Here is a 16001-nt window from a genome sequence, read left to right as displayed (position 1 = left end):
CATTCAAGCCCTGACAAGCAAAGGAGAACAGCACCTGTAGTGACATCAGGCTGGAAACACTCTGTGTACTCCCATGGCCCAGCACGGCGGGGGTGTCAGGGCTCCCACTGCTCCAGGATTTCCTAAAGCAGAGAGCAGGAGCAACCATCACAGAAACAAGCATTTGAGGGAACAGAGCAAGCTACAAAAGACACTTGGCTAGGCTGCATTGGTGACATACCCCAAGCACTCCCAACTGGGATGCAGCCCTGGAGGCAACTCCTGGACCCAGAGGTCTGGTTAACACACAGGGCTGTTAACCATGACTCTGCATCCTGTACAGGAGCCAAGAGTGAGCAGCTGATCCCCTCCGCCACTGAGTGCAGACGTGCTTTGCATCCACCCTTTCTCCAGCAGCAGGGACCCCCCTGGACCGGGGATTAGACACCTCCAACCTTTTCCAGCCCACTGTCCCCCCAAGCCCAGGCTGGTGGCAAAGGTTGCACAGTAGATCATGGAGGCATGGGCTGCAGGGACCAGGAAAAACCTGGCGATGGCGAGCCATCAGTGCTTTGAGACATCAGCAGGCAACGCTGCCCAGAGAGAGGGTCTGAGATGCAGCTGCAGCCTTCCCAAGGAGCCGTCCCTGCTGCCTTCCTGCCTGCCACAGCTACCATCATGCTGACCTGGAAGACTGTCCCTTCTCCAGGTGAAACGGAGATGGAGTAAAAATAAGCATATCTTCGGATTTCCCAGGCTAGGGACTTCTGCAGGAAGGGCTGAGCTCTGCTGGGCAACAAGCAATGAGTCAGAGGCAGCTCAAAAGAGGACACCTCAGAGGAAGTGTTAGTAAAACACCGCAGGCCGTTTTTGCTCCAGCCTTTTGTTGTCTGCTGACTTCACTTCCCTGTCTGGCTCAAGCATGGGGAAAGCCCGATGACAGCATGTAAAGACAAATCATCCCCCTCTTAGCGCTCGACTGTTCACAGCCGCATGCCAAAGCCCCCACGTGCCAGAGCTCAGCAGCTGCGGAACGGGAGCCAAAGGAGCAGCGCTGAGACCCAGCTGGCCCCACCGCAGGGTTCGGGAAGATGGCAGCTGCTGGGAACCCACTGCTCTTCCAGAGGTCGGACATCAGGATGTCGTACATCCACATGGTGACTAAACTGTTGCTTTTTCTTAGAAATCAGACAGTGTGCTTTCGAATGCCTGTAGTCACGAGTGCACTTCTTCAGTGCCTCACCGAGGCAAACCATAGCCAGCACGGTGTGTACAACAGTATCCTCGTTAGTCCAGATTATATTTCTCTCCTGCCTGCTGCGAGCAGATGCTTGCGTGGCACTGGTATGACAACGCTGGAGCTGGCACAACACTAAGTGGTCACTACAGTTGTCCAACCAAGAACCTAAATTTATAACAACTGCCTCCTTTTAAGCACTAGCATGCAATCACCGAGAACCACCATCAAGCAAGCTTCACGGTGGTTTTGTGCTTCTCTCTCAAATACATTGCAATAAATATGCTGGAGCTTCTGTTAATGAATCCAGTCCCAATTTGCTTTGCACCAGCTGTAGTGACTCTTGTTTCTCCTTCTTTAAAGATGGTTCTAACTACCATTCAGACAGGCTTGCTAAATTTTTTAAACCTCACCAGCAAGACAATGGTTATTTAACACCACAGAAGCACATTGTCTCTTTTCACAGCCTGGAAGAGGAATTCAAGTCCAGCAGCAGGGCCCTCTGAAACAAAACAGTCCTTCGTTTATTCCCATTGCCTAGAGTAACATACAGCAGGGAACAAGCCACAGATCTGCAGCAAATGCAAGCTCTCTTCACCTCAGGCTTGTAATGTGCCATTTCAAGGACATCCAGGAAAGTCCTCAATAGTTAGAAAGTCAGTAAGGCTACGAAAGCACTCCTGGAGTATAGGGTCTCCTGCCCAAGAAGCCAAGGAACCGCATCAAGAGGCTTTTGAGCACAATGTCAGGGCTTTTAAGAACAAGCTAAGTCACATAATTAAGTTAAAAGCTAATAATTAAATTCAAGAACTACCAAAGCACAGGCAGTCTGACAGCTACCAGTCTACTTACAAACCAAAATATTCATATAATTAAAAATATTAATAAACATTTCAGTGTGAAGACCAAAGCCCACACTATTGCCTTGCAGTTGCCTTTGCATATCAACACTTGAAAGGGCTGGAACTCAGGGAGTAATACTATGTAATAAGAAAAGGTAAAAAATACCGAGACTGAATATGCTACTGCATATGGCAATTTGATGGAGATGTGTATGTTCCCCAGCCAACTTCAAAGGAGGTGGTGACACTTCACGGCTCTCAGTTCAGAGAGGCTCCCTGCCACTTTGCCACACACCTATGTGTTGCTAGCCAAGCCCAAGACCATCCCTTTCTTTCCCAGCTCACTCAGTCAAGACCAGCTCTCAAACCAGCTGAGCTCCTGTGGAGCCAGGCCTCAGTCCTGGGCACCTGCCTGGTACTCTGGTTTCAAGACTCACTGCATCACGCAGTGAGGAACACCTTGCTTGTCAGAACAGTGGTCAAAGTTTAAGGGTGAAAGTGTTTACTAAATATTCAGAGTTGTAGTAATGTTACGTTTCAAAAAAAAAAAAAACACCAAACCCCAAACAAACAGCAAAATGCATCAAGATTATACTTCCTAGCCCAGCATCTTTCTTATTTTCCTCTGGCTAAGCTAGAGTAAAGCACTGTTGGCTTTAAATGGTGCCCCTTCCTCCTGCCATGTCATGGAAAGGGGCTGAGGACAGAAAGCAAAAACTAAGACACTTGCACCACACCATTCTGCCCCCACCCCCAGTTTTAAAAGGTCTTTTCCAGCACCTCCTCCCAAAAATACTATTTGTTTTCTCACTAAGGAGACAAAACATTGCAGGCAGTATAAGGCATAATAGCATTTGGAGTACTACAGGTAACCTTTAAAGCACGGTTAAAACCATGTTCTTGTGCAGACTTCCCTACATTGATGCCATTTCCATCTGAGCAGCGTGAGCACAACAGCAGGCAGTGGCATCGGGCAGAGACAGGGCTGCAGTCCAAAGCAGGAAACTACAGGAGTAGAGGTGACCAGAGTTTTCTTTCCGCCGTCCCTCTGGGTTCAGGCACCAAGTGCTGTAGCAATACACAGCGATGACAACCTCTTTTGGCAAACACTGTAAGGTACATAAAAGCACATTTTCATTATGCTGTAAAGACAAGGTCTTTATGGCTCCTGCTATGAAGATTTGTAATCCATATCTGAACCAAGTGTCAACCCAATTGCTCGAAAGGCATCCAAACCAATGATTCTAATCCTCTCTTTGGCTGGTATTCTCTATCTTCTTAAAAATTTTATCAGAACTATAGGTGGAGCAGGAGTATTTTTGGAGTGCAAGAGTTGCCTGGTTTTACCCATCACATACAGACTGATCACAATGGTTAGAGTCTGGAATGCTAAAATCAAACTGTGGAGGCACAAGAACAGCTGACAATAAGCAACTCTGGTATTAAAATAAGGCTTAGCAGTCCTGCGTGCTGGCAACTCATCCCACCAGGCAAGAGCAGTTAAATCTATTCTTCTGATACTGCTGGTTCGTACTATGATGCTGGGAGAAGTTTGGGTTGGAACATCTGAGAAATGAAACCTAGGTTGTCCACCATCTTCAACGTGTGAGTAGGTAAAACCTGGAGTTGTGAGAGGGACTGATGTGTGTGTGCTGGTATCTGTGTCGGGCACCGCTGCTACAGTAGTCTCCCAGTATGATGTTAAGTGCTCCATGACAAGAGAAGTCAAAGTCTGGGAATAAGTGGAGCTGAACATCTGGTATGTAATGGCTGTGGTTGGCAGGCACTTCAGGTGATCAACTGTTAGAGCCACAAGAGAAATATTCTGCAGTGCCAGTGGGCTGTGACACATTAGAGATGACACATTTTTAACTATCTTCATGCTCTTTTGGAGCCACTCCCGTAAGCCAAGAATTTGGCAATCACATTTCCAAGGGTTGTCGTCAAGGAAGACTTCTTGCAGCTCAGGTAAAGCGGTAAAGAAGTCTCCAGGAAGAGACTGCAGCTTAGTACTATTCAGGTAAACTTTCTGAAGGTGCTTGAGATTATGAAAGAGGTTCCTAGGAAGAACCTCAAGTCTGTTATCAAAAAGGGAAATGTTCTGCAGTTTCTGAAGGCTCAGGAAGATGCCCTCAGGCAAAGTGGAAATATTATTTGTATGCAGAGAAAGGCCTCGCAGTTCATTCAGACCACTGAATACATTCTTCGGAAGAACATTAAGCTCTGGATTAAAGCTCAGCACAAGAAATTCTAAATTTGTCAAGTTACGGAACACAAAATCCGGTAATGTTGAGAGCTTTGTGTGATACAGCCACAGGCTACCAAGATGCCTCATTTCTCCAAACAATACTTCTGGAAGAGACTTCAGTGGGTTACTGTACAAGGTCAGTTTAGACAGGTCATGCAAGTTCCGAAAGAGCCCAGGAGGCAAAACCTCGAGCTTGTTTCTGGAGAGTGTTAGGCTTCTCAGTTTATGAAGGCAATGAAATGCATCAGGGGCGATGGACTGGATGTTATTGGAATGCAGGAAGAGTTCCAGCAGCTCCTTCAGGCTATCAAACATAAGAGATTCTATTGAAGACAGCCTGTTAAAATACAGCATAAGCTTCTCAAGCCTGGTTAATGCACTAAATATATTTCTAGGCAGGGCTGCCAAGTAATTTCTCGACAAGTTCAGTACTTTGAGTTTGGCAAGTTTCTTCAGCACACCACTAGGAAGTGCTGTTAGTCGGTTTTTGTTCAAGAAAAGCTCCTCCAAACTAGCTAGTTTGTCAAATAGATTTTCTTCGATGGATTTCAACCTGTTCTTTTCAACGATCAATTGCTGAAGCTGTACCATGTCATCAAACACTCCTGGGGGAAATTCAACCAGCTTATTATCCAGCAGTTTGAGGGCTTTTAGCCGTCTCAAGCCTTTAAAAGCCATTGGCAAAATCAGAGAGATGTTGTTTGAAGACAAGATGAGATGCCGCAGTTCTACCATCCCAGAAAAGACACCCCGCAAGTATGTTACATCAGTGTCCGTTACGTAAATTTCTGTCATGTTGCAAGGCAAATTTAACAATTCCAGGTCTTTTATGTGGGGACCAGAGCAATGAATTGCATTTTTTGAAGAGCAGTCACACTTCTGGGGACAAACAGATGCATCCAACTGGAAGAAAAGCTTGATCATCACTGACAAATGAAATACCAACATCCTTGGTGAAGTGCCAGAAACATTAGCTGTTACAAGAGATAAGAGAGAGTCAGGATTTGATCACAGGTAGTTAATAACTTAGCAGCCAACAAAGTTGTGTGAATATATCGTAAAACCTGCAAATGTGTGTGCAATTTCTCTTGGCTTGAAAGCAAACTTCAAAATCTCTATTACTGTAAATATTTTTAAGGTGCTCAGCTTCCACTGAGAAGTACAGATAAAGCTCTTGTGTAAATCAAGTATATAAACAATCAATTGTTTATATTTGTACTAGTCAAATATAATAAAAGCCTATGAAAATCATGATGAAACTAAGCAGTCTAAGGCATGTATTTATTTGAATAGTAAAGCATTATACTAAGTTACACACAGGAAGTCTTTAAAAAAATTATCAAAAGGTCCCGCACCCACAGTATTTTTTTATTGCAGGTTACCTGAGGCTGAAAAATAAAGCTTAGCCTGCAAAAACAGATAAAGGAGGTAAAAAGGGTGTCCTATATTTTAAGTGGCCAAAAGGAAAACAGCACACAGTTTTGTTAAATCATCTCTCAGCATTTGCAAGCGATCGCTTCTTGGAACAGCCCAAGAACTCACAAGAAGCAACAGGCTATTTTTGACGCAGCCTGAAATAACACACAAGAGCTCATGCAGCACAGGACAGTAGTAAGCCTCTGATAACCAACGAGCCTCATTTCACCAGATGAACACAATACTAAGAGGAATGAAGTGCCAGGAAGTTAGCTAGAAAGCTGTAGCAATAAAGGTAGATCTGCATGAAACACACGGTGAAGTTGTAAAGCTGTATAGACTGCCAAACAGAGAGAGGAACAGGAAAGCCAACATTGTAGCTGTAATGATAATATTTAAAAGAGCAAGTCAAACAGAAATCCACCAGTTAGAAATACTTCCTTAGCGAAATCAACAAGTCCAAGTGTATTAGAAACCTGGAAGACAAGCATCTGGCTGATCAGTAGGAGAAGCAGCAGCTGGGACCTGCCGCAATAGCTGGACAAGTTCTTCAGACATTAACTGGAATAGCTCACACCATCAGTCTTCAGCACTGAGAACCCTTGGGGAGAGGAGGGCTCCACCCCAGCATACCCTTTTCCAGGGGCAAGGATGAAGCTCTCCTGTACCAACAGCACAGACATGGGTACAAACTCTGTCACTGAAGAAGTCAGGTGGGATAACAGAGATTCTCACATGCACTGCTGACAAGAACATACCACCATTGATCAAAAGCAGCTGCTGCGCCAAAAAAAGCAAAAGGGAGTACTTAAACAAAATTTCTTGGTTAGGTTCAAAGTACTGCAGACTGCTAAAATCTGCATCCCTTCCTTGGGAAGGGAAGGATGCGGCATCTATCGGTATCAACTACTAGCAACGTGGTGCCGCGAAGCAAGCTCTCACTGGGTTTTCTGCAACTCTTTGAGTGAGACTGTAAGTCACCCAAAAAAAGGCCACAAGATTTTACCCTTCCAAAGGACTTTTCCATGTCAAACAAGAATCTTCCAGAGAATCCTGGCCACCTAGTAATCCTCCCCACCCCAAAACTGACCGTCTCTCATTAACCAGTGATACCTTCACCTCAATAAACTCGTAAGCCAGCCTGTCCCTGATCCTACCTATCCCCACCTCAACACCCTGATGCTGAGCGTGCCCCTGCGCACCCAGGGCAAGTACCTCATGCGGAGCAGGCAGCTGGTGAGCCGCTTCTGGGCAGTGCATGAGCACAACCCTCCACACGAGCCAGAAATGCACCAAGACGTTTCCGTTTCAAGCCCTGACTGGCATCTCAACCTGCACCAACTCAACCCAAGACCACAGAACTACAGGATTCAGTGAGACAAGAGAAATAAGGATCTGGAGAACCAAACAGGGAAAAGACCCCCAAACTGTTATGCTACTGAGTGCAAATGCAGGTCCCGCAGAGGGCATGACTGGAGGCTAGTCTGTAAAATAAGAAACAGGCTAACGCTAGACTGAGACTGGGGATGTCTGTTTTCCTGGTAAGGCAAGACAGTATTCAACAGGACAAGGTTAGACACTCTGAAGTGCTAGAAGACATACATTTTCATGAACAATGAGCTGGTAGAAATTCTTTGCAAGACGTTAAGGCTACAAGTGTATATCTCAGCACTGGTGAGGCCGCACCTCAAATACTGCATGCAGTTTTGGGCCCCTCACTACAAGGAGGACATTGAGATGCTGGAGCATGTCCAGAGAAGGGCAACAAAGCTGGTGAAGGGTCTGAAGAACAGGTCTTATGAGGAGCGGCTGAGGGAGCTGGGGTTGTTTAGTCTGGAGGAGGCTCAGGGGAGACCTTATCGCTCCCTGCAACTGCCAGAAAGGAGGTTGTAGTGAGGTGGGGGTCGGTCTCTTCTCCCAAGTAACAAGCAATAGGACAAGAGGAAGTGGCCTCACATTGCACCAGGGGAGGTTTAGATTGGACACTAGGAAAAATTTCTTCACTGAAAGGGTCATCAAGCACTGGAACAGACTGCCCAGGGAAGTGGTTGAGTCACCATCGCTGGAGGTATTTAAAAAGACATGTAGGTGTGGGGCTTAGGGGCATGGTTTAGTGGTGGACTTGGCAGTGCTGGGTTAACGGTTGGACTCTATGATCTTAAAGGTCTTTTCCAACCTAAACAATTCTATGCTTCTATGATGTTATGACTGGCACAGGAACTGGATAATCCTATGGATCTCAAACACCTAGAGCTGCTAATAGTATTTTTTTAAGAAACGTTTAGACTTCAATAACTGAAGATCTTCATAGTAGAGAACACAGTAAGATCCACATAAGGGTCATAATTTTACTTTGAATTACAATTACTGTGTATTAAAATTTTCTTGAATCCTCATGTGAGACGCCTAGCTTTCCAGAAAGAACACCAGCCTGGCTGGTCATTTACCATGTTCTGGCCTCTCTCCCTTTCTACCACCCCCTTATAGTTTCTCAAGACTATGAAGGGATGCCAGAAGTAATACATTAGTACTGTTACTATATTAAAAGTCACAAATGAATTTTGACCTTAGTTTCACAGAATACTGAGCACAAGTATCATTTACTATGGTGCTCAACTTTTTTTACTTTCTTGCCAGTTTCTAAACTCATATAAGCATGAAAAAAGAATTTTGAACTGTACCTTTGTAACTTATCTGCTTTTTAGAGGAACTTACTAGGAGCATAGCAGGCAATCAGGCTGCACCATGATTCTGCACTTTAAATGGGAAGTAAAACAGCAAAACGCATCCTCTAGATAACACTTTCACCCATATTTGCGTAACTACTGTGAAAAGCCAAAGACTATTTTAAGCTTCAGAGCAGATTTTGCCTACATTTAGCTGTGTCAGCAACCAGCTTCCATAGGTTGCATGCAACTCCACAAGTAGGATTTAAGACCACTCACAGAACAGGAGAAAGTTTGAAGTCACATATGCAACAGCACAAAACACACTTGTAGCTTCTTTGACAGTGATACTGGAGTATGTGCCACAACCAACCCAATGCAAATCTGGGTAAAGTCAGAGATTTACATTCAACACAAATTATCATCAGAAATTTCAAATTTGTTAGACAGTTTCACCCACAGTCTGCTACACAGGTGCAGATCACAGGTTTTGAAGGAGTGGACACATCTACTTTAAAAAACCAAGTGACTGATATGTACCTTCACAAGGCTGCTCTGACTTTTACTTTCTTGCAGGATTGGAGTCAGAGCAATTTGAGGTTTTTACGTAATGCTTTGGCTAAGCAATTCAGGGTTGGCCCATTTGGCTTCTGCTTTTCCTCCAAGTCTTCTGGAGTCACAAGCCAACAAGACCTAAAGCCTGAAAGATTCTGAAGAGAGAAAAGCTTTAAGTTATCAAAATATTAGCATGAAATTGACAGATTAAGTTTTCATAATTAAATAATCTGGTATTTCAAGTATCTCTTCAAGTTTAAAATAACATGCTCTGCCAATGAGTGTTTAAATGGAAGGTGAGCCACAGGATGGAAAAGATGTCTTCATTTCTGTGTGATTTTTTTCTGAAGATGACTGCAACAACAGTGACAGCTCACAACCAGGAACATTTGCCCAACAGTCTTTTCAAGATAATGCCTCCCACGCATCAAAGAACAGAAGGAACATCTGAGTAACAGAAGGTGGAAACAAGTTGCTATCACATGTACAAGGTCTGTCTTTCAAATGGCTCTCATAAGGCACCAGGTAAAAGTATGGTCAATGTTAACCCACTGCAGAACACACAGCATGCTGACTTCTCCACCCCCATCTTCAAAAACACAGAAGCACTGAACACAATACCCATGACACCAGCGGGAGTAAGACTGTATTCTTCAACAAGCTTTGGATCTAACTGCATAAAGAATAATTAAAAACGATTTCATGAAACTAATGAAAAGAATTAAAATATCTGTTCATTTTCATTTTATTTTCAAAGATCTTCAGTCACAAAAATGATTTACAAGTCTATTTACAATTCTATTGTACAGTTATTTATGTATGCCTCTTGACAACAGGGTACCATTCTAGAGCAGCAATACACATTTTAAATACAAAGATGTAGTATCATTTCAGATCTAAAAATAAAAAGGTAGCTGAGCTTCTAGAGAGCACTGTAATGATGAACCTTTTAATCTGTGTTAGGCTTAAGGAACTCATGACAAACCAAGTAGTTTCTGGTTCACATAATTACAAACAAGCTGCAGTTTGTTGAAAATAGCTTTAAAAACCTGAAGCTTTACTGTATAAAATCAACATAGTCAAGACTCTTAAAAATTGTCAAAACCCCACAGCTTTCCCTTAGACATACAAAAACCTAGTTTACAATTCATAATTTCATGGGAGAAATCCTACAGAACTTTAGCTCTCTCATTTTGTGATGACCAGCATAAGCATTAAAAATTTGCAGCATAAAAAGGACTCCACATCTGCTCAGTATTATACTGTATATACACATACAGTACAGGACTATTTACCCAATTGATATACAGTACAGGACTATTTACCCAATTGGTATGGCTGTTCAGCACAACCTTTGTGAAGAAAGAAAAAAATAAATAGAATTAAAAATCCAACAACTTTTTAAAAAGTGCAACAGTAAGAGTTTCCAATTTAAAGTTATGATGAATATGGACAGTCAGTTCTGTGGGTGTTTTAGCCGCTTCTACTCAAGCATTATTTGCAGCATTTTCTTTTTACAGTAGATTTAGTTCTATATTACATGAAACTAGAGTTACTGCTAATTGAATCTGAAGGGAAGAGGAAAAAAAACTTTAAAAATAACCCTGAGGGATATACAATTTAATGATCTTGCAACTTTATTTCTAAAAAGTAACATTTATTATTTAGCAATTGCTTTTCTGGACAGACCAGTCTTTAAGTATGTGCATAAATAATATTTAAAAATCAGTAATATTTACAAATCCTAATACATCAAAGTAAAATACGTACAGATTAAAGTCTGCATACACAAATAATTTAATATTAAATCAAACTCCCCAACGTAAGGCCAAAATATACAGCAGGAAGAAAACGTCTACCGAGTATCTAGTGGAGCTCACTAAATTGGTCTGTTCACCTGAATTTAGACTTCCAAGATGAACATTAGAAGAAATTCTTTTCACTACAAACTGAATTTCATCTTACTTCAAAGCAGAAACCAAATACACTAGTGCAGATCTAGTTTGCTGCATTTCTGAAAACCAGAAAAACTAAACTGCTCAAAATGAGAAAAATTATAGGTGGCCAAACTCAGCTCTTGGGCAGGAAGGCATAAATCCCAATAATTGCAGCAGATGCAAAGCTTATTTTGTGGCTGAACTTGCAACAAGACAGATTCTCAGAAATGCTGATTTATTATTCTTGACTAAATGTCAGAAGCAAATAAGTCAGAGCTCAAGCATGCAACCTCAAGAACATTTACTAACTCTGAACGCATACCTTATGGAAACTAGCTCCCATTTGCTAAATATTCAAGTTTAGTAGGCTCATGACCCGTTAGTCACTCAATCAAGTGGAGACACTTGGCAATTTCAGTTTTAGTAAGAGTTTCCTAAAATGCTCTCCGAAGACAAGCCCACCTTAATAAGCTGTTTCCTCCTCACCTTCTAGATAAGTCTAACAAACTAGAATAAGGTTGAAAGACTAGCTTCAGAAACCAAGCAAGTCGACAGAAACTATTAGTTTAGAGAAAGTAACAAGCAAAAGCACATAAAGGGGAAGAACACAAATATTTTGTTTCACTTCCGATGGAACAACCAAGCTAAAGTGGTCAATAAAATAGAAAGCAAAAGTTTATGCATTTAAGAGTAAGTCACAGCTCCCAGGTCCAAGATGCATAGCTTCGCAACATTTTTCAACTAAAATATTATTTTTCTTTATATCTGAATATTACTTACGCAGCTAAGAATTATTCTTCATCAATTATTCCATGCTACAAAGATTTTGTAAAATCAACATTGACAGAAATTAGCCAACTGACCCAAGTTCATGATTAACAAATTTATCCAAGTCCACAACTGCAGACTCGTTAAAAGCTACCAACGTTGTTCGACGTTTAAGAAGCCAGGATAGTAAGACTTTTACATTGCTCTGTTGAATGAATGCTAAGAAAACCACTTCCCCCTTCCTCCTGCTTTACCCTTCAAAAACAAACAACAGAAAAAAAAAATCAGGAAAGGAGTTGACAGCTGGACTGGAGGATAGTACATCATATGCATACTATTTACGAGGAGCAAGTGCTAATGACTTAAACTACCAAGTTCTAGGAAAAAGTCTTCTAAGCCATTTAGCACCACTTTTAAATTCCCCATTGGCACAGTATGTTCAACACTGCAGAAACCATAACCTGAGCAGTGGGGGACACTGTCCATACTGCCTTGCAGAACAGCACAAGGGAATCAGGCCCACCCTGAAAAATTCCCCTTTCTAAAACAATGCTGGAATGGAGTTGTCTCCACAGGAATTTAAAAAACAAACCAAAAAAACCCAAACAAACAAAAAGACCAAAACCCACCAAAATCTCAAATTCCATCATCAGAATACACACACTTCAGAATTATCCCAGCTGGCCAGGGAGTTTCAGGCTTTCTTCCATGACTAGGCTAAAGGACCAGATTTCCTTCTCTAGAGGGTCTCTACAGAATCGTGACTTCGCCAGACCCCAGATCCCCTCCCAAAGCTTGCAGGTGTCTGAACCAGTCAGCTGCATCTGGTCAAAACGGACTGATCAAAAGTCGGTATTTTATCATCTTCCCAAAGACACCAAAGAAGACTTCTGAAAGTTGAGCACGTTGAAGATGGCTTGAAGATAAGTAATTTGTGGTTTAAGTTTAAGCTTTGCACGTGAAGACATGCCTGCCTCTACATCTTTGCAGACCTATTTTTCTAGTGGTCTTGTGTTTTGACACCGCCTAATGGCAAAACAATGTATCGCTATCCCATGTGCTTAAGCAGCACTACTGGTGCTGCCAGCTTTTCTTTTTTCTTACTTTTTTTTAATAAATAAAATCCACATAAACCTTATAGTTCTGCAGCAAGACAGATTTTAGCTCATCTATTTTATCTTAATTTTGTTTCATACAGCTACATATAGTGCTTAAGACACCGGCAGACTCTTTGAAATGCTTATGTTCTTAACATGCACAAATCCCAAGCGTGGGCATGTGAAAATATTCCTCCCTCCCACCCGCATTTCCCTTGCAGCAGTAACTTTGGCTTTACTGCTTCAAGGTATATAGGAAAATTATCTTAAAATCTCCAAATAAAACATGGTCCACAAAGGGATAATCCAACCCTGCTGCTGAAAAAAGCAAGGTCTGTGGAGAAATGCATAGCGAAAGGTAGTAAAACATAAGACAGAAGAAAGTGTTAAGATTCTCCAGCCTTCCATCTCCAAAAACTTCAGAGTGTAGCCAAATGCCTCCTCCTCTGGAGGTCACCTAAGCCCTTCCTCAGGGTTAGCTAGAAAAGAAGCTAAGAACCCACTTGAAAGCAATGTGTTTTCTTCTTAAGGACAGAGCATATTGCTCCTATAGCATTCCCAATTCCTGCTGTGGCAGACTGAAGAATTAAACTTAAAACTCAAACACTCCTTACTAGCAGGGACAAACTTAGAGGTACACACACCAAAACTTTAGAACCGTTCTGAGGCACAAAGCTTTTCAACAGCGAACATAAAAAAAAGCATGACAGATTATGTGCCTCTAGTACTACCAAGAAAACATTCCATCACAGGGTTTACATGAACACGTGCCCAAGTAAGCAGATTAGAACAATGATTAAGATACTCCAGGCAAATAAAGTGAACCTGTTTTAACTGCCTTGCAGTTTAAACCTGCAAATACATCTATCTCATTTAGGAACAATGAAATTTGAAAGAAGGTGGAAGGAATCACTGTTTGTTCTGCCTAAGGTAACCTACATTTTTAAAATGTATAGCCATAAGATGCCTGTGTCTGAATTTTGTATTCAGAGAGACAAAACAGTTGGAAATATCTGCATTAGAATTTGACATTTAGTATACTGCAATTTCAAATAAAGCCTTAAAATTACATTCTTCTGAATACTACTAAAGACACATGCCACCGAGATCCACTGTTACGTTACAGTGATGATTTGATATGAACCATTTTCTTGGGATGGTACTTTAGCTTCTGTTGTTGTTCTGGGTTTTGGTGGCCATTCTGGATCAACCAGCAGTTCCTGAGCTAGATGCATATACTTGGCTTTTGGTGTCTTCTCTCTACAACCAAACAGGGAAGAAAGGAAGCAGACTCCACAGCGATCCACAGCCTCCTGCAGAAGTGAACAGATTTGGAAATTGGATTACTGTAAGAAAAAAATTAATGTAACTAACAATACAGTAAATTGCTAGAAGAAAAACTGTTATTTTAGTTTCTAATTACTACAATTATTTAATATATTAAAATAATTTAAATTATTAAAAATTTTCATGTTATAATAATTTATTTAGTTTCCAATAATTTCAAGCAGAGGTTAGACCAGATGATCCTTGAGGTCCCTTCCAACCTGGTGTTCTATGATAATTTACTATTTCTTTGTCACATTGGACTTAGAAAGTGTAGTACAAAAGCTCTTCTCTTGAGTCATCTCTCTTATGTACTATGGTAGCAATGACTTTCAAAAAACATTAGGAAAACCCAAGTACTCCACATTATCGTAACACCTAAGATCACCAACTTTTATGCATATAATATTTTCAATAAACACAGGCAAAACAGGCACAATTAAATGATGTTACTATTGAAGATTAAAACCTGGTCTAGAAAAAGCAGTCAAATTCCCAATCTCAAAACACTTTTAGCAATGAATTGTTTTAACTGAAGGCAGCCAGCCAGCCAGAAGTGGCAGAATTTAACTTGCTCATACTGTAAAACTTAAGTCCTACAGGTATTAATAGTTACTAAAACAGACACAAATTATTGAACTTAAGTCTTCCTTCCTATTTTTCCTCTCCCAGTCCTAAATGCCTGTAACTTAACTAGCTGGAAAAAAACCCCACTATTCCTCATTCTCGAGACTGGATGCCTCTCATGTCTCAGAAAGCACCTACAGTCTGCAGGGCTGACATTGTAAAGGAGATACGTATTCTATGGTTTTCTCCATGCTCTGAATTTCTATCAATTGATGAACTGAACCAAACATGAGCCTTAAGCACAACTTCTGTTCTTCAGTGATCACAAAGCAATTCGTTCCTGAATAGACTCAAAAGGACAAATTTAAATCTGAAATGAATATGTTTAATAAAATTTAGTGCTGAGAAATAAACCATTGTAATTGTAGCAAAACCAAATGTACAACCAGCTAAAAGCAATCAGCCAACAGGCTTAAAGAAAAAGCTGGATTTTATGGGATTCACATAGATTTCCTTCATATATTAATGACAGAGGGGCAGACTAGACCAGGGCCACCCGAAAAGCCAAAGTCAAATCCTTTGTCTCCTAAACCATCTGAACCAGTAATAATGCACTTTCATTGCCATTTTGTTTCATTTCATTTATATGTGCTATAAATTACTGCTCTCAGACAATGATCTAAAACTCTAAACCAAATTAATTTAATAAAGAACTGGATTAGACCCAGCATCAGCAATTCTGCTTCCAAGCAAATCAAGATGTTCCCAGTCCTACCATGGTAACTTGTGACAACACAAATAATTAAGTTCCTAATGCGCCAACTGCAGATCAGGCAAGAAAAGTCTTAAAAGCAATCCTCTGGGTTTGCTTCACTGTTCTTGTATACAGAGCTAAATTCTTTACGTCTCAATGGGAAGAAAAATACAAAACCAGAAGCCTTTCCTTTCAATATTCTAGTTACAGAAATCTAATCTAAGTAGTCTTAAGCTTAAGATAAGGCAACAGACACTTATAGATCATGAAAAGACAAAACCAAATTAATCTGCATGCACTCAAACGATGACAGCAAAATACTAGTCTCCAACCTGAGGCGGCTGGGGTATGGTGAGGCGATATTCTCCTTGTTTGTCTCGATTGAACACAACCTTCCAAAGGATCATATCAAGGAGGACATTCTGTGAGACATTGCAGTGAGTGGGAAGAATTAAAGAAACTAATGATCATTTGTTGTTAGTGTGCACATTACAAATAAAACCTGAAATAGTGTGTTAGGCATAACTAATTCAGTGCCAGGCAAAATGGAGAGCTTACGTTACTTGTCAGTACTTAAGTGATAAACATTTTCACTCTTAAAGTGCTCAC

At 41.2% G+C, this 16001-nt stretch overlaps 2 protein-coding genes across 2 annotated transcripts in view; both read right to left on the bottom strand.

Annotated features, from left to right (window-relative positions):
• Positions 1–2896: 2896 nt before the first annotated feature.
• On the bottom strand, positions 2897–9034 carry LOC104350737 (uncharacterized). The gene is made up of 2 exons (XM_009956657.2): positions 8929–9034; positions 2897–5280 (listed from the first exon to the last, which is right to left on the bottom strand). Exon 2 carries the CDS (start codon positions 5252–5254, stop codon positions 3329–3331), a length of 1926 nt encoding a protein of 641 aa, XP_009954959.2. The 5' UTR covers positions 5255–5280; positions 8929–9034; the 3' UTR covers positions 2897–3328.
• A 4326-nt stretch (positions 9035–13360) lies between these two features.
• Positions 13361–16001, bottom strand: part of ATP13A3 (ATPase 13A3) — a 35950-nt gene continuing 33309 nt past the window's right edge. The window contains exons 31-32 of the mRNA XM_086468693.1: positions 15725–15814; positions 13361–14058 (exon numbers count right to left, since the gene is read on the bottom strand). Of these exons, the coding sequence (XP_086324819.1) occupies positions 13861–14058; positions 15725–15814 (288 nt within the window). The 3' untranslated portion in view covers positions 13361–13860. The remainder of the gene's footprint in view (positions 14059–15724; positions 15815–16001) is intronic.

The sequence above is a fragment of the Leptosomus discolor genome, chromosome 7 (assembly GCF_034619465.1).
Source record: "Leptosomus discolor isolate bLepDis1 chromosome 7, bLepDis1.hap2, whole genome shotgun sequence".
Lineage (NCBI taxonomy): Eukaryota > Metazoa > Chordata > Aves > Leptosomiformes > Leptosomidae > Leptosomus > Leptosomus discolor.
The sequence above is the reverse complement of the archived record's forward strand: the minus strand, read 5'-3'. Positions and strand labels throughout refer to the sequence as shown.